This window comes from Zootermopsis nevadensis, unplaced genomic scaffold (genome assembly GCF_977971745.1).
Source record: "Zootermopsis nevadensis isolate Lab colony 2312 unplaced genomic scaffold, Znev_1.0 Znev_ptg000011l, whole genome shotgun sequence".
NCBI classification, from domain to species: domain Eukaryota; kingdom Metazoa; phylum Arthropoda; class Insecta; order Blattodea; family Termopsidae; genus Zootermopsis; species Zootermopsis nevadensis.
The window spans coordinates 11,286,052-11,308,873 of NW_028259143.1; the positions used below are offsets into that span (position 1 = coordinate 11,286,052).

Genomic DNA, 22,822 nt, shown 5'->3' on the forward strand with positions numbered 1-22,822 from the left:
ATCATATTTCTTGAAACAGGTCAGTGAAGTCTGAGCATTGTGGGACAATTTTAACAGAAAAGAGTAGGTACAGGTTTCAGTGACACAGGAGAGAGAGAGAAGTAGGATGCTGAAAGGATATATAATGTGCGAGTGATAACAGAAGAAGACAATGACGGTAATAAACCTATAATCATTGTGAAACTCCAACTATCTTCGGCGTAACCATTTAAATTGTAACGCGTCTGCATTGACAAATGGCTTAGTGACTACGAAAACGTATTGTCTTCATATGGTAGGGAATTTTCTCACATAAGAGGGATAATTGAACCTAAGGGTTATTATAGTCATCGGCAAATGTCCAATAGCCGAGAAGGTTAACTGTTGTAAATGTAGATAATCGTGGAGAACGTAGTGTTTGAGGCTATCTAGTAGCGTACATTTTATTTAAAAACTAAGCCGACTTAGAAGAAATCTTGAGAAAATGGTGACATAACTTTTCTGGCGCCGCAGTTTCTTTGAGTATCTATCTCACCAGTTCTGATATTGGACATTTTACAGCGTGCATGAACTGGGTAAAATAATACTAGATTCTCGACAGGGTAGGAAGGTAAAGTGGAAACTGTATTCATTGTGGTGGAAGAAGATTGAGAAAATTTACTTACGCTGTTATGTTAATCTAATGGAAAGGTACGTATAACACGGTTGGGTTGGCTGCATCTGCTCGGTATTTGGAAGAAAAACGTCATAAGTATCTGTCAGTGTATTCTGGAGTTCTGGATTCTGACAATCTAATTTTTCATGATACTTGTATGTGGTCTGTGACGTGTTGCATATGCATGCATAACTAGGTTTGAGGCTGTGTTGTAGAGTATGTTTTGTGTAAAACGTAAGCATACATTTGAAGATAATAAAATCTGATAACAAAAACCAAGTAAGAATGACCACTAACGTATTACCTTTATATCATGTAGGCAGTAGGGATTTTTAGTTAATGTCGGCGTAGGGCAGTACGCTATAAATTTCATTGCATTATTAAACAGTTTAGAAGATATCTACCATAATGTAATGTTATAATTAACAGCATAAAGGATTGGTCTACCTCATGAACTTGAATGTAAAATAAATTTAGATTGCTTGCCTGTGTGTTTCAAGACGTGGGTGGGGTAATTTGAAACAAGGGTTTTACGTGTTTCATATTGGTCTGTATGTATATACACATTTTTCTATTCTTTATTTCATTCGATGAACTGCTAAGTTAGCCAAATGAAAATATATGTGGAATAAGTCGTAACAACAGAATGCTTTATACAAGTAAAATTTATACTGTTATGGAGATTTCACATAGTATAAATAAAGGGTTCACATAAAGTAATGATATGTTACAAATAAATCTACCCATTGCATACAGTAGATTAATTATACTGCAAGAAAACCTTAATGAACATTATAACTTACTTATAAAGATCAGAAATTTATCAACAGAGTAAAAGGAGCGTGTAATAGAAATTTTTATTGCTACTTTAAATTGTGCAATTTATTTTTAAGATTTGTGATGGTTGAGAATTTCATTGCCTTCATAGTTTACTCCTGATTTTCTTATTGAGATAGTGTGGGAACAACAATAACAAATCAAAATATATTCATGAGGAAATTAGGAGACTAAATTCTGGAAATGCTTGTTGTTTCTGAGTTCAAAATATTTTGTCTTCCCATCTGATTTATAAAAACCTAAAGAATAATTCTGCTTGTTGTTTGGTATGGGTGTGAAAATGGTCACTCACTCGGAGGAACATAGATTACAGGTGCTTGAGAATAGGATGTTGAGGATATTTGGGCCTAGGAGAGAAGAGGTTGGGTTATGGACAAAACTGCATAATGATGAGCTTAAAAATTTATACTCCTCCTCCAATATTGTCAGGGTGATTAAATCAAGAAGAATGAGATGGGCAGGGCATGTTGCATGCATGGATGGGGCAAGAGGTGTGCAACGAGTATTAGTTGGGAAGCCTGAGGCGAAGAGACCACTGGGGAGACCTAGACATAGATGGGAGGATAATCTCAGGCAGGATCTATGCGAGATAGGAGTTGAAGGCGATTGGATTTTGCTGACCCAGGACAGGGACCGGTGGAGAGCTTTGGTTAGTTCAGTGATGAACCTTTGGGTTCAGTAAGCCATGTAGTTAGTTGGTTAGTTATAATCTGTATGTATATCACCTCTGATAAAGAATTCAGTTTTTGGATTAAACAGACACTTTAAAGTAGTATGTAATCCACGTGAAAAGTGTTTGTATTGCAGTTCAAGTAGCATTTAATGATTTGTACAGTGAGTTTGGTTTATACTTTACTATTTATTTAGGGAAATGTATGATTTTGTTTTAGTATGAGTTCCAGAAGAAGAAGAAATCCAAACTTGGTATCAGTATCATCCCATTCTCAGCAAGACCCTGATTTTCTCAGTGAGCATAAACACTGTGAAGTTTCTTTGGAAGATGAAACTGATGCTACTGCATTGTGGATAAAGCAGCTGAAGAATGTCTGGGGATTATGTATGTTGATTATTAATTTCTGTTTGACATTGTTTATTTGTTGAAGTATAATTTTATTAACGTATAAAGGCAAAATTTTGGCTCACTAGCGTCACATATTTAATGTTATCAATACAGTGAATTCTGCTTTAATGCAATAGTCGTGTTATTTGAAAAATCCTGCGTTATAAAACATATTGTATAGGAAGTGCTTCTCCCTCCAATGTGTGCCCAATTGCCATGTTTTCGACTGTTATATCCAAAATGGATCTGCTATATGAAAGCTGTGTTACCTCATGCACTACAATTCTCTTGGGCTGTCAGCCACATCAGAGTTGAGGTAGAAACCAGTGTTTTGGGAACCTGCTGTGTCTCCATCATTGGGGTTAAGCCTGATGTTGGAGACAGCAGTTGTCTGATATGTTCATTTTTAATCCAACTTTGGTGCAGCTAATTGCCTGAGATAATTTTAGTGCATTTATTTGCTGTGAAAGCTTAAAATCATTTTGAGGTTTTGCCAGATAGTTTCATTATGTTTTAACCATGCTTAACAACAAACACACATTGCAACAGAATTGACTGCATTGGAATTTAGACTCAATCACTTTGCCATGATGTAATTTACAGGCATGTAAGTATGAAGAGTTTCTCTTGTTTGCAGATTTAATTTGGATGATGCTTTTATTTTATCAAGTTGTTTTATTACCAAAGAAATCAACTGTAAAAATGAAATGTTACAAAAGTTGCACTGTAGAAAGAACCACCACATAGTACCCAAGATAAAGAAAAACCCACTGGGAAAGTATATATAGCACTTGTTAACTTTACAGTTAAGGAGCTAATGCAAGAAGATGGCTGTCTTCTGGGTTATAGTGCTGTGTAGTCTGGTAGAAGTTTACCAGTGTTCCAGAGGTCCTTGCTGCTTCTATCATCATCATCATCATGCCTTGTCGCTACAACCCAGAAGACAGCCATCTTCGGACTCACTGCTGTGAAAAGCTCGTATCCTACTAGTGCGAGAAGTTCTGGAAATAACTTCTGATGTATGCTTGCAGATTTTTTAATTCTATAGTGAGACTAGCAGGAATTACAAATTATTCTGTTCAGAAAAGGCCTAAAGACATTTTTCTGTGCATAATTTCCACTGTGTGGATCTGTCAGGTATTCTAAGTTTCTTTCTGTCGTGATTTGGATTTTTAACTTGCAACAAATGTTGAGTGAAAAATGTGTAATTGTATAAGATACTGCAATTGCGTCATATTGTGGTTATACAAGGAGCACATAGCAGCCATAAGACACAATAAAGATAGTTCTGCATACTCAAAACACATTCTAAATACAGGACATGCATATAATACAATCAATGAAACAATGGACATAATGAAAATAGTAAAAAACAAAAGACATAGGGACACAATAGAAAAATATTACATATATCAAAATTATAAACAAAACTTATGCCTCAATGATAACGGCATTGAACTTAATAACCCTATCTTCAAAACACTTCAGTACCTTGACCCAAACCCGGACAAACCACCTTTCACCCACTAGCCCCACAGTCAGTTACCAGCTCCAATCCTGTACCGTTCAGTGTTCTCCGTTCACATACTACGAGTGAGTTATTGCTTCTTGGGTGAGTTTACATGTTTGCTTGTATGTTTGGTTTTATTATATTACTATTTATTTTTAACAATTATTTTGTTTTCTATATTCTATATTCTCTAATTTCAATTGTCATTAATGAAATTAAAACTTTAATTCACAGTCACAAAACGATGCCAAACACAAAATACAAATTATAAACCTAATAAGGACTAATGATAATGCAACAAAACAGAAAACGGTAAAGAACAAGAACAACATCAAGAATGAAGACAGTGATATATGAATAACGTTATAAATCAGTAAAAAATGGTGATAGGTTTATACAGCATACACCCGTCGATGGCTGAATGTAGCCGAAACTAGTAGTGTATTTAAATGATGTTTTAAATCTTTTAATACTATTTTATTATTATTATAATTGTGAGTGACTGTAAACTTTTGATATATATTTTAGTGTAATTGTATGTATTATCTCCATACCAAATGTATGTATAGTATTTCTTCAGCTGTCACTATGAAACACAATGCTAACATACAGATTTCCTGTTCTTGTTATGTTGTAGTAAGAAGAATTTTTTTTAAAAAAATATATATACATTAATCAAATCTCTGTTGGCCATGTAAAATGTTATGACTCTCATGTGTTGTATCCATCTCAGAAGTTTGTGGCTATACCAAGACTCATAAAAATCTGTTAGTTTGCTCAAATGTATTAGGAGGGAACAGGCATGGGACATAAGATATTTTTAGCTAAGTGGTTAGCATTCCTGCTTTATATTCTGCTCATATTGGTTTCATATCTGTACCTAGAGACAGGCTATTCCTACTCAGGATTATTGTGGTTTTCCCCGAGTTCCTCTTAAGAGTGTCAGACCATTTCCTTCAAAATATTTTCCAATCTGTTATTCAGCAGTCATATTATTTGACACTATATATTCTGAGATACAGACAGCATCATTAAGTAAACCATAAATAAGTAAAAATACGAGTCTTTGTTACAACTTCACTTATGGTGTAGAAAATCTGAAACTAAAGTCTATTTACTGCAAGATCAGCCAAGTGACAGGGCGGAAATGACCAAACAGAGATTGTGGTATTCTTGATTATGACGCCATGTGGGCTTGTAGGTAGTTGCCAACATTTTGGAGGAACGTATTACACTCGTCATTCTTCTTGATAAAGTTGCTTCTATTTCCTTCAGAGCTCATCCAATTTTTTGTTTCTTAAAATTCTCTTTAACAGGGAAGAAAAGTGAAGGAGTGACACGGATGTTACATGAGTACTTTGCATCAGCACCCAATCCATATACAGCAACGCTTCATATAATGTTCAGTTGTGAGGATATTCACCAGGGCAAACACAGTTCTCTTTTATACACAGGTATGATATTTGATGTATGTTTCTATTCATAATCATGCTGTTTGCTGCAACCTGCAGAAGGAACATGAGTAGCTTGTTCAGTGTGATGAGTTCTTTGTATATTTAAAAATTTTCTTCCTTAGTTGGCTACCAATTTTTATTAGAGGAACTCATCTTCTGTGCCTTTCATGATTTTTGAATTGTGTTACAGAACAAACAAATTAATTAATATGTATTTATGCATGGAAGAAAAGAGAGAACTAACCTAATGTAGCCTAGCCTAGCATAGGCATACCTAATCAAATCTAATGTAACATAACCTGATGTAACAAAGAATAAATATAACCGAACTTACATAAGATAACCTAAACTAAATAAAATTAACATAACTGTACCTAACTGTAACATAACCGAACCTAACATAAACTAACCTAACCTATGGTATCCTAGCCTCTGGTTTGACCTGATGTGACCGAACTTGAACTAACCTGGCCTAACCTAACAAAACCAAACCTAGCTTCTGTCCTAACTTAACATAACCTTACCTAATCTGAACTAACCTAACTTAACTTTTAAGAAACAGGTGAATGAAGTTTAGTTCAGAGTTTTTTCATTATTGGGCCACATCTTTGAATATCAGGAATCACTTCATTTGTGAGTTGTTTGTAACTACAAAATATCAGAAAGTAATGAAGTATATAATATAGTTTGGAAACAAAATATTTCTGGAATAAATTGGTCACTGCTAAAACTGTCAAGAGCCATGTGAGAAATGGCATCAATCACATCATTAGTCTTTAGAATCATTGCCATATATAATCAAGATTCATATTTTAAATTGTGAAGTTTAATCTGAATGAAGAGGTCCAGAAGGTGAAGAAGAATTAAAGTGTATCTTCACATATATCATGATTATTATTACAAGTTGTCAAATACAGTGGATTCTGGTTAATTTGGACACATCAGGACTAGAACACTTTGGTCCAATTAAGCGGCTGCCCCAATTATGCGAAGTTTTATATAAAGAATTAAAAAGGTTTATCCTTTAAGATTTGTCACAAATAAATGGCTGCCCCAATTAACCGATGGCCCAATTAACCAGAATCTACTGTATATGTTATTTAAACTTGTATAGTGCAGTTGGATGATCTTAATTGGTACTAGATTTCCTTTACTGTTTGTCATAATTTTGATACACTTAGTTGTCCTTTTGTTTTCTGACTACAAGAATTAATAAGGTAATTAATTATTTTCTCATTACAAGGCTGTATGGCTTTTGCTTTCTCTTGTCAGTAATATCAAAGTTATGAAAATGTTGAAAGACTTGTCTTTGGAGGGGGGGAGTTTTTTAACTCGAGTCCCTTCCCTATTCATATGGAGAATTAATTTTTGCAGTAATGGAGGAATTTTCAAGATGGACAGCAAATAAGGAAACTGAGTTGAAGGACCTTTTAACAGTTGATATAAAACTTCAAGCATTCATCTCTGCCACTCAGCAGAAAAATGTTTCATTTTGCAAGATGGTTTTCAGTATTTATCGGTTGATTGATGATAAGGAACTGTTTATAGAGCCAATAAGGGAATTGATTTCTAGAAGACAGTACAAAGAAGTAAGTGCTGACATTTTGTTCACTTAAAATTATTTTTTCTTTCATTAGATTTAAATTATGCTTATTACTGTGTATTTCTAATGATTGCTTATTCTGTGTCATGCCATGAGGGTTCTGTTTTGGATTGATATCTAATGAAAACATTTATTCCCCTGTCTCATGTAATTTTAAAAGAATATTACTGCATTTAATTTTGTAGTTTTGAAGCTGTAATTTATGTAGAGCGGTCACAAAGTAACTCTGTACTTCATCTACGTTAAAGTAAGAAGGGAAGGGAAGATGGAAGGTTCAAAGGGAGCAGGACAGCAAGGAGTCTGTCTGTGCATGTTTATGAAAACTGAAAACAATTTTTTACCCTTTTATATTTGATGCAGTTGGTGGTATTTTGGTATACAAACCTTTACATTACACTGTATTTTATAAACACTATCAATGCAGGAACACATGTTGATGAATGGGTGCTACTTCTACAGCGTAAATACTGTTATTTCACAAGTAATACTACAGAGAAGGAATGGATTATCTCTCTGTATTATCACTTCATGGTCTTCGCCTTCCTTCTATATTTGTGCTTGTAATAGTCATTCAAGCTCAGTTATTTTGTGCCCACTGCACCTTAAGTATTTCAGTAATTATTTCTTCAAGTCCAACATTTAACCAAATATTTTCATCTCAAAGTTACTATATCATTGATTTTTTCAGACTTCTGTAGTCATATCATGTTTTTCCTTTTGTGTGAGTGTGAAACTTGGTCTCAAATTTAAGGAAGAACCTTGATTGGGGGTTGTTGAAAATATAGGTAAATTTTGCAACTGAATAAAACAACAGCAGGATGTTGCTAAAATGTGGCATTAATGAGCCAGATTAACAACAGTGATGCAGTTATAATTAGGGTTCGGATGTTCATGACATGTCATATTTTTATTGGGGCTTGTATTTTCATTCTAAACTGAAATTAAACACTAACTGGGTTATCCTAATCACAATTATGCTGTTTCTATTTTGCATATAAATGCATACAATTTAGGTCATTTTTATGTGTTTGGTCATATTTGTAGTTAAATGCATATTTTGGTTATATTTTGAGGATAAAATTCATATTTTGGTTATTTTTTGGGTATAAAATTTGTACTTGTAACTACATTTCTTAGGCATTTACAGTGAATCCCTCAGTTAGTTAAGATGTCAAAAGTGAAGTGTTCTGAAAGTGTGAAGTTAAGAGGTTTAGTTGAAGATTTTGGCGAGGAATATTTTAGTTCTGATGGATCAATTCTGTTCTGTAAACTTTGTGAAGTTAAAGTTACTGCTGGTAAGTGATTTAATGAGCAACAACATTGTGATATGGCAAAACAAAAATAATTTGAGCTGACAAACCAGTCATCAAAGCGAGCAACGAGTTCTGTTCGATAACACTGCAACAACTTCACCATCAAGCAAGACATCGGAATTTTCAAAGGACCTGTGTGAAATTAAGGCGTCTGCCAACTGAACAAAGTGAACAATGAGCAGTTCAAAACTTTCTTGGAGAAATACATGACTCAGTTAATTCCAAACGAATCAACACTAAGAAAAAACTGTGTACCTGCCTGTTATGAAGATGTTCTGAAAAGAATTACATGTTCTGTGGGCGACAGTGAGATTTGGGTTTTGCTTGAAACAACGGATGTCTGCGGCAGATATGTAGCGATTGTCATTATTGGCACGCTCTTTGCTGGTCACCCTGGTGACTTGTTACTTCTTGATACAGTAAACCACTCCTCTATCGCTGTAATTTTCGATAATGCCATGAAACGTTTGTGATGTCTCTAGTTTCAAGACCATATTGTGCAACAATCTAAGAAGATTTTCATTTGAGACCTTGAAAATGCAAATTGTTATATATTGTAATGCTGCCAAAAAAGGAAAATGAAGAAGGTACTTAATATTTTGAATTTTGTTTATTTATTTGTAATGAATTTGGAATGGATGAAAGGCTCTTACTTAAAATTTATCTTTTTTTTTTATAGGAGCACGTATACTCAAAATCTGATGCTCATCCAAAACGAGGCATTTACAACTTAAAACGACTGAGTTTTTTGATTAAAATTGCTAGGAAATCAAGTAATGTGATAGTTGTACATGCATATGTAAATAAATAACATAATTGAAATACAAAAGGTTTTTTTTAAATTTTAGAGAATATTTTTTCATAACAAATTCGGTCATATTTTGCCTTTTTTGGGTCATATTTCGCTATTTTTGGGGCATATTTACATGCATATTTCTCAGTTTTTTAGGTCATGAACATCCGAACCCTAGTTATAATAAACTGATGAGTGAAAGTGATTATGAATGGAACTGTAACTATGATGACCATAAAATTCTCATCGTGGAAACCAAGTGGCTCATACGTTTTAAAGAGAGCAGGTGACTTTATATTTGAAACAGAAGGGATTCTTATTGCTTTACCTTGAGACTTAGTTCAACTTCATATAGTACATATCCAAATGCCAAGCTGACATTCTTCATTTACCACAGGGTTATTGTAACAAAGAAGTCTGATGCCTCGCTTTGTAGTTATGGCTATTAGACTTCCTATATAATTTGATTTCTGCTCACAGTACTTCTTAAATGACTGAATTAATTAGTGACCTTTGCAAAATTTGCACACATATTTCTCTGTTTGATAAGTATTTGGCTTTTCCTGGACTAGATGAAATTAAAAACTTGTAACTGTTATATAAAACTTACGATTTCTGGTTTTTCAATTTCTCATGTGCATAATCCTTATGAATAACATGGTGGCTCATCAGGTATACATGATAAGGTTAGAATTTGGTCAAAATAATCGGTTCGCATTTGTGTTACATTTACTTAGTTAAAATAGGAGTTCTGTCTTTAGAGTAACCCAGTAATAAATATATTGATGTTTGTAGGCATGCCAAAGTGCCACTCTGCTTGAACTCCATCAACACTTTACTGTGGAAGATTTCATCATTCAATTAGTGTTTCAAGACAAGCTTTCAGTTGCTGAGGAGTTTCTACTTGGTAGCCCACAGCACCAGAGGCTTCTGGTCTCATTTTTGGATGATCTGTTGGGTAGAAGGAATATTAAATCTGAAGGAGAGTTTATTATTAAGTAAGCATTGGTACCGATGATGATGATGATATTGAAAGACTTCTTATTGATGATCGGGAACTGATCCTGAAAAGGCATAGTTTGCAGGTAGTAGGTAGTAAGGCAGAGGTCAACAATTGGTGCTGACTGTGATTTTGCCGGGGACCGATGTTCACAGGTTTTGTCTTGTGTTGTAGGAATATATGTTGCCACATGGTAATTCATCATGCTGTAATTTTTTGTGAAAGATATTTTCATCCTGAATACAAAAAAATGTGTTATCTATATAAAGATACCAGCAGCTACAAGAAAGAAAAATTTATGTTCAAAATGAGTACTGTTTGTGTCACTTTCAAAACAACCACATAAAACAATGAATTGAAATGTACAGTATCAGATTTGAGTGTGGAGTAGTTACTGTGTGTCTTTGAGTTGAAAGTAAGATAATTATTTTGGATGGCCAGTTATTTGTGCATACTGTCCCCATATAATTGAGATTATACAGTACTTTGTACCTGGTAATTTTAGTATGAAGTTTATTGGCACAATGACAAAGGGTTTGTGTTAAGAAATTTACGTGTGTAAAATGTTTCTTGATGTCTGAATTTTTCAAGGAAGTTTATGGATGCGGTGGCATAGTGACGGAAATATTGATTTGCAGTCAATAAAAGAATCCCCAACATTTTTATGTTGCAAGTTAGGATGCTAATACAAGAAAAAATAATTTATAAGACTAGGAGTTTTTTTATAATTATGTTAGGTTACAAACATGGTAATATGTAGGATTTCAGGTTTTCACTGTGTTGAGTCTGAAGATGGCTGTCTTCTGGGTTGTGGGGCAAGGACCTCTGAAATGTCGGTAAACTTCTACCAGACTACATGTCGCAACAACCCAGAAGACAGTCATCAACATGGCAATTCCTGTTCACTGCTGAACTTTTATGAATTTATGTTGGAAAATTAACATATTGATACTGCTGCAGTTCAAGTATACTTTGTCTGCATTGAAAACTCGTCATTATGAGCATTATTATTATCATGTCACTGTACAGTTTGGTGTATTGGTAATGCTTTAGACTTTCCTGTGGGAAGTGAACTCAGTTTGAATCCTGACTTATTTTCTTCTTGTTTCTATGGATCCTTTCTCTGATAAATGCTCCTCCACATTAAATGTTATACATATTTAAAAACCTCTATATAACAAACCTGTTTTGAAGAAGAATTATCTTATATATAGGTAGATTCTGGATTATAGTGTTATAGGGACTATAACTTGTGTAAACAACTCCCATATAATAAAGGTTTTAACCACTTGTACACTCTTTTGTAAATGAAAGCAGGCAGCTTTGTTATGGCACCATTCAATTTTAAATACTATTTCAATAGTTTATGAAAGTTGTTTGTTGCTGCACTTGAGAATTACTTAATTAAGGTATGATGAACAGTCAGATTTTTTTCTGTGAAAGAAGTGTTGTAACTAATCTTTTGTGAATATGGCCGGATTACTGAGAACTTAACAAATAAAAGATTTAAATTAGGAAACCTTAGCTTTAATGTCAGAAGGTTTGTTTACTGTTCATATTTGTGTGTTATGAGCAATAATTTTTTATATACTGGTTTCTGACCTTACAGAAGGCTACATATACATGATGCTAAAGAAGACAAACTGCATCAGAAACCCTTGAGCAAACTTGTTGCTAGATTAACAAAGGCATATAATTTACCACCAGAAACTTGCCCAAATCTGAACCAGAAACGTAATGAGGGAGCTCTCCAATTCCTCATCCATAAGCGATACATAGAAAATACATTAGGTAAGTAGTTTCATGATTCTTATTTTCAGAAAATGATTGAAGTATGAGATTTCAGGTCCTGCAGTGGTGAATATAAAGATGACTGTCTTCTGGGTTGTTGTGCCATTTTGTCTTGCAGATATGTACCAATGTTTCAGAAGTGCTTGATGCCTCCTTCATTACAGCAGTGATCACAATGCAGAGGACACCCATCTTCAACCATTTTTGTGTTGAACAGTGATTCAATTTGATGCAGCATTATCTGTGTGTATTGTAGCACTTTTATGGTTAAATTCACTTATTTATTTCTTCCTTTATTCAGCAATGTTATTCCAGTTATATTATAACTAACTAACTAGATGGCTTACCGAACCCGAAGGTTCATCCCAACCAATACCTGGTGCACACCTCTTGTCCCATCCATGCGCGCTACGTGCCCTGTCCATCTCATTCTTCTCGACTTAATCACCCTGACAATATTGGGGGAGGAGTGCAGATTTTTAAGCTCATCATTATGCAGTTTCCTCCACGCCCCATCATCTTCTCTCCTAGGCCCAAATATCCTCCTCAACACCCTATTCTCAAACACCTGCAATCTCTGTTCCTCTCTCTGAGTGAGAGACCATGTTTTGCACCCATACAAAACAACAGGCAAAATTACTGTTTTGTATTCCTTAATTTTCAGGTTCTTAGAAATCAGACGGGAAGACAAAATATTTTGAACTGAGAAGTAGTAAGCATTTCTGGAATTTAGTCTCCTCCTAACTTCCTAATGAGTATCATTTAAAATTTGAGAATGACTGAATAATGAAGTGGAAAGGATGTGGGGTAGTAGTCTTGAGCTGTTGTAAGGATTTGTCTGGAGGAACTGAGGAACCATGAAAGATTTGAGTCAGCATAATTGACCTCCAGGCTGAGAATCCAGTATGGAACCTCTTGAATAAAAAATAGTTCCACGGCAAGAGTTTGAAAGTGAAGTTTGTACACATTACTTTCTTACTGTCAGTATGTCAGAGTGAGAAACAGGAATCATTTGTGGGCTGACACTTTCTGGGTTGTGACAGTGCATTTTCAACCTTTTGCAGGCTGAGGTCCAAATTTACACTTGCATATTGACTGCAAGGTTATAAATTAGAACAATTTCTTGAAACTTTAGGGCAGTTCATTAAGAATGCTGCATAGTTTTATAAAAACGTTTGTGTATGTACTGTTAATCTTTGTTGGCAAAATCAGACATTGGTGGTTCCTATGCTTGAGTAGTGTTTAAATATCAGGTCCTCTTGTTATTCTCAAACATCCCCCCAAATATTTGTCGGTAAGACACATCTTGCCTCTTGATTTGATGTTCTTTATTAAACTGTAGTTTGTTGCTGCAACTGATTGCATTAACAAAATATGTTTTCTGATAAGAAAGTATTTTTCTTCATTAAGATTGAAACAGTAGGAATGTTGCTGAAAATGTACATGGGCCACATATAACAGTGTAGGACTATGCATTCTATTAGTGAAGAACCCCTGCTCTAGATTGTACTGTGCTTGAAATGGTTATGTTAACAAAGGGTTTTGCTATCAATGCAGAGATCCTACCTCCTAAACCCTATCATATAATTTATGATCATCTTCCATCTTATTTACTGCTAACAATTAATGTTTTAGTTAACAGGTTTTATTATTTACAAGTGTATGAGTTTTCCAGTATTATCAAAAGTGTCATAAGCTGTCCTTATGTTATTCTGATGATGAGACATCAATATATACCTAGATTTTATGTGCATTTATCTCCGGTAATGTTGTAACGGGTAATTATAGGTCGCGAGAGTTGGAGGGAAATGGTACGTGAAGCAGTGGGAAACAATAGAGACTTGCAGTTGGAACTTATTGCATGTGTTAATAACTGTGGGGATCCACATGAAGCCTTATACTGGGCAAACACATATGGAATTCCAAAACATAAACAACCATACAATGTTCAAAGGCTTCAAGAAGCAGATTCAGATATTAGGTAAGGTTTAAATTATATTGTCTGTGAGCCTTCTAAATTCATGTCTTGGGAGAAATTAACATGTTCACTTTGCTCCTTGAGTCTAAGTGTTCTTTCCTTGTGTTTCTTTCAGACAAGTTTTTTGTTGGGTGGACATATTGTCTGTTTGCTTTTATAATTTTTATCATGAGCTATTGCCACCGTTTGGGAATAGTTTGTACAGGTAAACCTCGATTTACGCCAGGGACGCGTTCCTGGACGAACCGGCGTAAATGAAATCGGCATAAATTGAAACTCTTTTTATAATATAAATCAATGGGAAGTCAATGACGTGTGTTCCTGGCACCCAAACATTGACGACTTAAGTTCCTCAAAAATTGACTTTGCCTTATCCGTGATAGCAATTTCAGTCAAGAGAATGTTTTTTCGATTCATGTCATCCACCCATAGCAACAGTAATTTTTCCATTCTTTCTAAAAGTTTACTTCTGCTATAACTCACTTGCGTTGCACTTACTCTTGTAGCTTGTTGCATTGTCTGTTTTATTTTATATGAATTTTTCATTATGGTAGTCACAGTGGAAGGAGGCAACTTCATACTTCTGCACATGTTATGACGGGTATCACCACCTTCTATTCTATGAATTACGTCCATCTTATCTTCTAACACAATAGACCTACACAACTTTTTAGCAACACATTCACTTCTCTTACCAGACATGGTGGCTCTTCTACAATTTATAAATATAAAACAGTTGCTACTGCAGAATAGTGGTCGAACAACAACACAAATACTTTAGCACACAGTTTTCAGCACATTCAATGTGTCAACAAGAAGCGAACTGAGCGTATTTTTCCTTACTCCCTTATCAGGCTGATCACAATTGACTCACAGTGAAGAGTGACCAATGCTCACGTGACTGTTGCGCAATGTTGGCGGATTTTTAGGAGATTATCTTGCAACTACTTAGCAATGAGTGCAGAGGTGACTGTATTTATAATTTTTATTCAAAATCAGCAATGTAAGAATTACAATTTAGTATAAGAATCAGAACAGGAAACATTGTAAAACATTATAAATAATAGTAAAATATATATTTTTTTTCACTTTTTGACTTACTGGTTTCAAAAGCAGCATTATTGTGAATCGGCGCAAATTGAGGTTTACCTGTATTATATTGATATATATTATGATGATCTTGTGTTAGACAAGTAAGTAACTGTGTCTAATGTTTGTTTTCATTAGCCTGCTGCCTGAGACATGGCATCCATGAAACAACAATTCCTTTAATTTTAATGAAGATCTTTGAATCTGTTTAGGAACTACATTAAGAACAATTACGATGAATCACAATGTGTAATTTTTTTTAGTGCTGGAGGGACCATCACATTATTTGGTAAGATAGTAGCAGAAAGGTTAATCATGTCTTATGTATTGTGTATCAACCCTTGACTTAGACATAAGATCATCATATTCCTGTCAATGTAATATATATGTTTCAGCTAAATTCTGAAATTTAATGTTAAATGTTAAAATCAGCCAGCTGATTTTGGTATCAGCCCAAACAAGTGGTTATGGCATGAAATTAAATTGCAAACACCTGTTATTCTTACAGTTGGATCATCTTAACATAGGCACTGCTATTCTGGATAATGTCTAACACAAAGGATTTAATGTTGTCATTAAAGATAACTCTATGGATTGTAAAGGAATGAAGTTTGTCCCATTATTTTATTATTTTTAACCATTAGGTTTCTCAATGTGACTGGATTTTGAGGTTTAGCTATGCATGCGCACACACACACACCATGAAAATAGATTTTGATATTTGAAAAATACATAATTAAGTGAATTCAAATTGAAATGATGGTACATGTTTAGAATTTATGTTCGTGAAATTGTACATGTGCATCTCATGCGATATGGGAAAAATTGATATGACATTCGGTCTTTACTCAGACATAGAGTATTTCTGGCATTATGGTTTCATAGTTGCCAGTAACTTCCTATATGATATTGTACCTTCAGTACATTGGCAACATCACAGAAGAAATCTGAGCACCTGTTACTGCTCTCAGAATTTTATCTGTTACAGTTTATTTTCACAAATGGAAGAAGATGAAGTCTTCCAACAAGACAGTGCATTGTCTCATTTAGCAACTTTTTTGTGTAAGTGTTCTGAATGAAAAATTTCTAGGCTTTTGAGTGGTGACCAACTAGGTACCCACCGCTTAAATTTTTTTAAGATACATAAAAAGTGCAGATTAAAGTTTTTGTCATAATTTTATTTTCTGTTTAATTTGATTATGTGTTGTGATTATAAAAATATAATGTTTTCATACACAGAACATACTAAATACATTTTGTTAACACTTTGTGTGTGTGTGTGTGTGTGTGTCTGTCTGTGTGTGTATATAAGTTCTGTAATTTAGCAATAGATTTGTTCTACACACTGTAATACATTTATAGATAGCCAACTTTGTCAGTGAAATATTTAAATGTGCGTTATATGGACATGAGGCAATGTGAAAATGGTAAAAAACACTTTTTGGAACGTAAAATGAAATGAAATTCTCAAAGCATTTAATAACCATTAAAATACTACTACTACTACTACTACTACTACTACTGCTGCTGCTGCTGCAGTAGACCATTGTTATACTGCATCTCATTATATCCCTGAATCAGATACACGAAGGGTATGTCCCCCATACAAACAAAATCTAAAATTAGATAAATCCTGTTTTTAATTTTAACATGAACAGCTTATAACATGGGTGTTGAAGCTGTGTTCTAACACCTGCAGTATAACAAGGATCTTCTGCACTGCATTTCAGAAGTTATCTTTTGTCTTGTTTACAGTCAGCAGCAGGGTGCAGTGGCTCTAGTCTATAGTGATAACCAGGGAGAGCAAGAATCATGGGATGATGACTCACCTCAATACTGGTATCATGTTTTTCCACTGTCCCAGACTAGCATTTTTGTTGTGGATACAGAGGAAGGTTTTGAACTGTTTCTTGAATATATTAAAGTAAGTGCTAGGATAATTATTCTAAATCATATAAAAGTGCCCAGCAGTCATTTCCCAGAAGGATTCCCTACCAAAATCCTGTGTGCACCCCTTCCCCCCCCCCCCCCATGCGTGCTACATGTCCAGCCCATCAGAGCCTCCTAGATTTAACTATCCTCACTATGCTAGGTGACCGGTACAATTTATGCAGCTCCTCATTATGCAGTATTCTAAATTCCCCACTTATTTCATCCTTCCTAGGTCCAATTGTCTTCCTGAGCTCTTGTTTTCAAACACTTGTAATCTACATTCTTCCTTCACGGTAAGAGAACATGTTTCACAACCGTACAAGACAATAGGCAAAATTGTTTTATATATCCTATCATTTGCGTTTTGGATAGCATACAAGATTGTAACAGTTTTTGAATTGAATACAAACAAGCGTTTCTTGAATGTATTCTACCCTTAATTTCATCATGGACCTTATTTCTGTTTGTTACTGTTGTTCCCAGATATTTGAATTTTGAAACATTTTCAAATGATGTGTTACTTATGAGTATGTTTTGCTGTTGTTGCTGATGTTGATCCTGTATTACGCCCTTGTATTTAGTTTTGTCTGCATTTACTTCTAGGCCTATTTCCTTGCTAGTCTGTAGGAGAGTTCCTGCAAATTGACCTCATCAGCATAGGCAAGTACTTGGTCACACCATTCAATTCGAGCCCTTCCTGATTCCCTATGACCTTCTTGGTGACATGTTCTAGAGCATTGCCATGTTTTAGGCCATTGTGCACTGGGAACGGTTCTGACAGAAGGTTACCTCCTTCAACTCCTATCTCCCATAGATCCTGCCTGAGATTATCCTCCCATCTACGTCTAGGTCTCCCCAGCGGTCTCTTCCCCTCAGGCTTCCCAACTAATACTCGTTGCACACCTCTTGCCCCATCCATGCATGTCACATTCCCTGCCCATCTCATTCTTCTCGACTTAATCACCCTGACAATATTGGGGGAGGAGTATAAATTTTTAAGTTCGTCATTATGCAGCTTTCTCCATGCCCCATCGTCTTCTCTCCTAGGCCCAAATATTGTCCTCAACACCCAATTCTCAAGCACCTATAATCTATGTTCCTCTCTTTGAGTGAGAGACCATGTTTCGCACCCATACTAAACAACAAGCAAAATTATTGTTTTGTGTATTTTAATCTTCAAATTCTTAGAAATAAGACGGGAAGACAAAATATTTTGAACTGAGAAGTCACAAGCATTTCCAGAATTTAGTCTCCTCCTAACTTCCTCATGAGTATCATTTTGATTTGTTATTGTTGTTCCCAGATATTTGAACTTTGTAACCCTTTCAAAGGATTTGTTAGCCACCCTAAGATAATTCTTCCTGCCTGTCTGCTAACGAAATATTAACATGTACAGGTTTCCTTTAAGCATATTTTTATTAGATTCACTAGCTTCTTTGGTATATTAAATTCAATGAGAATATGGTATAGCACTTCTCTCTTAACAGTGTCATTGGCTTTTTTGAAACCTATAAGTAATTGATGCACGGTCCCACTGTACTCCCATTTTTTCTCTAGTGTCTGACGGATGCTGATCAATTGTTGATCTGTTACGTTTGAACCCACACTAATGATCCCCAATAATTTCATTCACATGTGGAGTTAATCTCACCAGAAAAGTGTTTGATACAATTTTGTATGAGGTTGATAGAGAAATTCCTTGGTAATTACCACACTCATTCTTGTCCTTGTTATAAATATGAATTCCTTCCATTGTTGTGGCATCTATTCCTTATCCTAAATTAACTGCATAAGCTTATGGATCCTCATATGGAACCCTTTGCCACCTGCTTTAATTAATTCTGCTGGAATGTGATCAAACCTGGAGATTTATAACTTTCTGTATGTATTTCAGGCTCTTTAAATTGATCAGTTACGTGAATATTTAATACCTTACTAAAGTAATCTTTCCATCTGGCTATGATGCCATGTGAGTTCGTGAACAGATCCCCATTCTCATGCTAGATCAAATGTGCGCTAGGTTTGTACCCCTTCTTAAATTCAATCATGCCTCTATACAATTCTCTTATGTTTTTATTTTTTGCTGTTAGTTTCAAACTCCCCTATCTGATCTTTTAGGTACTCCCTCTTATTCCTCATAGTTCTGCTGGTGTCATGCCTTACACTGACATATCTTTCCCTGTTTATTTGAGTACAGGCCTGCAGCCATTGCAATCTAACCCGCTTCTTCCGTCTTACCAAGACAGAGCTTTCTTCATCAAACCACGCTTTATTTCATGCAATTTTATGATACCCTACACTCTCTTCCGCTGAAATGTTTTTATCCCATATATTTTCCCAGGCCGTAATGTCGTCTGCTTCCCTACTTTCTTTATTCTCGACAGCATTTTCTATGATTGAAAACCTATTTGAAATTTGTACCTGATACTCTTACTTAGTTTCTGCTTTGCTCATTCTTTTAATGTTGACTTTCTCAATTCTGTATATCTGCCCCACCTGTTTTCTGACCAAGAGTCTTGTCTTCAATTTTGCTACCACTAATTAATGGTATCACAGCCTGCTCCCCTATAAGATCACTCATCCACAATGTTTGATTGTCTCCTGTGATGGATAAGAAGATGATCAGTTTGATTATGGGTAATCCCATCAGGGAAAGTTTAAGTGTGCTTATGGATATCAAGTTGTGGGAATGTGCTTTTGATGATCAGATTTTTGGATGTGGCAAATTTCACTAATTTCACTCCATTGTCATTACTAAATTCATGTAAACTCTCTATAGTTGGTTTGAAAATATCCTGCCAACCAATTTTGGCATTGAAGTCTTCTAACAGAATTGTCATGTGGTTTCTGCTAAACTGATTAAATTAACTGCTTGCTGAAGATCTTTTTTTGCTAAAAGAAAAAAGATTTCCAGGCAATGGTCCTTCCCCTTTCCATGGTATTATATGTAGTTCCCCTTTGTTACTCTCTCCATCATTAGGCCATTTAACCTGTATTCCTGCAATATCCAAACTCTACTTCCCTACCTCCATAGCTAATATATCCCTCGTCCCTGTTCTAAATAAGCTCATCACATTCCACGTTCCTTTAAGGAACAGCCTCCATTTATGAAGGTTAGCTGTGAATATATTGAATAAGCAGTTTCTGACAGCCAATAAGGGGTGGTCCTCCAGCTTGGGGGTTGGGCATAGGGCTAACAACTTCTACACTGTAAAAATGTTTTATGTTACGGAAACAACAGCATAGCCTCGGAATAGGATGTTTGTGCACATGCAAAGATATATTAAGGCGGTGTTTCTAATTGCAGGATGTTCCTATGGTGGGTATTGATTCAGAATGGAAACCATGCTTTGGTACTAGAAGAAATGAGTTGGCTTTGATACAGATAGCTTCTAGAGAACAAGTTTATATTCTGGATGTCTGTAACCTAGGTTCAAAATGTGCAAACCTGTGGCATGAACTGGGTCTTATCCTATTTGCCAATGAAAATATCATCAAATTGGGTAAACATATTTAACAAATTATTTTTTTTACTTTTTATCATTTAAATGATTAATTATTTTTGTTATAAACAGAAATACAGTGAAATGTCATTAGTGGTTACCGACTAAAATTTAATTATAGTTACAGCTTTGGTATAATGAAATTTAATAAAAATTGTAATTTTTTCCTTAGACATATTTGCTAGCCCATTTTGGAATAAATGCATGTATTCATTCCAATCAGGTGAGTTTTAAAAATTAGCAGTTGTAATAGTGGTTTAATACCCCTAAGCAGAAAATTAATAAAGTTTTCAACTCGTCAAAAGACCTTTCAATTATGAAGTAGTATCTCAAAAGTATAATTTTAAAAAGAATTAGTTTTATAAATATGTTGAATGTTTTTCAGTATTTACAATCAGAATTTCATCTGTCTGCTAACCTTTTACTAGCATGAATGTGCCAGTGCAGCGTGGTCCAACTGGCGGCTCGCGACCACTTGTAATCCGGACCATAAAAGTATTTGGTAATTTGTTACTAGTTAGTACAAACCCGTTGGACCACTCTGTGCTAGTGCATTCATTGTCAGGGTGTTGCATAAATTATGAACCTTCCCATACATTTTGCACTTCCCACATCCTGTAGCATACACATTTAGAGTAAATTTGTGCTTTGCTTAGGACTCTGAACTTCTGATGTCTCTTAGAGATTGATTACATGAAGTTCTCATTTTGTTTCCCTCTTTTATCTCTTTCTCTCTATGTATATCCAAGAATGGCACAAGTAGCAATATTGTAATGAGAGGAAATAAATTCACCCTGGCAGTGTTTTTGGGCCTCTTAAATATCAGTCAGGTTGGTTATTATCATTATTGAAGCCAAATGCAGTGTTTGTCTAAAAACATGAAGGATGAAGATTGTAAGATCAGAACATGAAATATTAATTATAGAATTTGTTTTGCTATTGTTTAGAATGTTTATTAGAAACCCAAATTATTTGCAGTAGAAGTATTAAAAGTACAGTGTAAGGTGCTTCAGTTACTAGACAATTGATCTTGTGTTGGTTATGGTCAAGTCATGCACATTTTCCCTCCTGTACTTGAAACTAAATTATGAAAATGTCCGTCTGTGGAGCTGATGAGAGCAATGTTGTGAAGCTGAAGTATACAATATGGTGAATATGTGATGTTAAAGAATTTTGTTTTGGTAGTTGTATCCAAAATTTTGATGATTTTGTTAAACACATTACTAACTTGTGTCATGAAGTTGCAAAGTTGGCCTATGAATGTCCTCCTTGAGAAACTGTTAGTATGCTCATCTAGTCAAGAAATTCTCAAGATTTTATGGAATTGCAGTTCTTTACCATGTTCACACAAGTACCAGTCCCTACTTGAACCAGATAAGTCCAATCTCTCCCAACTCCCATGAGATTGTTTTATTCCACTAATATTTATTAGTTAGTTGTGATTGGTCCACTTTTAATTTAGAAGCCTTCATGTTGTTATTTTTTCAAAAGGAACAGATCAGAAAAGATAATTACTATACCTGTCATTAGAAAATATTTTAATGATATTTCACTGTATTAGCAATAAAATGTCATGTGTTTAACTCTCATAGTTTATTATACAGAAAATGTCGCATTATATATTACACACTCTTGATTTGTGATGTAAACAGTGATGTTAGTGTGTAATGGGTAGTGACTTTTAAAGGGAGGATTAGTCCATATTGGTGACTTGTTCATTGTGGTTTCTTGTTCAGTGAACAATAATTCTTTCCTTATACCACAACTGTGTATGACATTATCCATTGTCTAGAGATATATTTGATATATTAATACATTACACTTCAGTAGTTTACTGTATGCACATCTTTATTTAGGTGATTAGTTATAATTCTACTGATGTATGATTTTGTTCTATATGGAAGTGAAACTTTGGTTAGCAGAATTTAATTAATTAAATGGAAGAATTGATTTTTTAGAGAAAAACATTCTGGAGGAGGACAGATAACCTAAAGCTTCCAAAACTTAGTTTATGGCTGTACCATCTGACATATGTCTCCTCTGACAAGAATTATTTTCTGTATTCATTCAACTATGAGGGTTGCAACTCAGAAACAATATGTGTTTGCATGAAGGTCTTAGCCAGTAACCAAAACATATTTTGGAGGAAGATGAAAGGATTGCCATCATAAAGAATATCATTCTGAAGGTCTGGTATGGGTACTAGTCTTCTTATCCTGTTCTGTAGCAAAACAGTTTCACTATTCTGTTCTAAGTAGGATGTTCTAATTTATTTTGTCATGGTAGATAACGAGTACTAGCTTTGTTCAATAAACCTAACTGAGT

At 34.8% G+C, this 22,822-nt stretch overlaps 1 protein-coding gene across 6 annotated transcripts in view; it reads left to right on the top strand.

The window, feature by feature from the left end:
• Positions 1–646: 646 nt before the first annotated feature.
• The window catches only part of Nbr (exonuclease mut-7 homolog), a 38,357-nt gene continuing 16,181 nt past the window's right edge, over positions 647–22,822 (top strand). For 4 of the 6 annotated variants that reach the window (XM_087347276.1, XM_087347281.1, XM_087347280.1 and 1 more), the window contains exons 1-9: positions 647–669; positions 2,362–2,528; positions 5,358–5,495; positions 6,870–7,084; positions 10,000–10,202; positions 11,814–11,995; positions 13,784–13,976; positions 16,818–16,986; positions 20,302–20,497. In XM_087347276.1, the coding sequence (XP_087203402.1) occupies positions 662–669; positions 2,362–2,528; positions 5,358–5,495; positions 6,870–7,084; positions 10,000–10,202; positions 11,814–11,995; positions 13,784–13,976; positions 16,818–16,986; positions 20,302–20,497 (1,471 nt within the window). In that variant the 5' untranslated portion in view covers positions 647–661. Of the gene's footprint in view, positions 670–711; positions 914–2,361; positions 2,529–5,357; positions 5,496–6,869; positions 7,085–9,999; positions 10,203–11,813; positions 11,996–13,783; positions 13,977–16,817; positions 16,987–20,301; positions 20,498–22,822 lie in introns of those variants that run through there. The other 2 variants (XM_087347278.1, XM_087347279.1) reach the window with 2 other exon arrangements.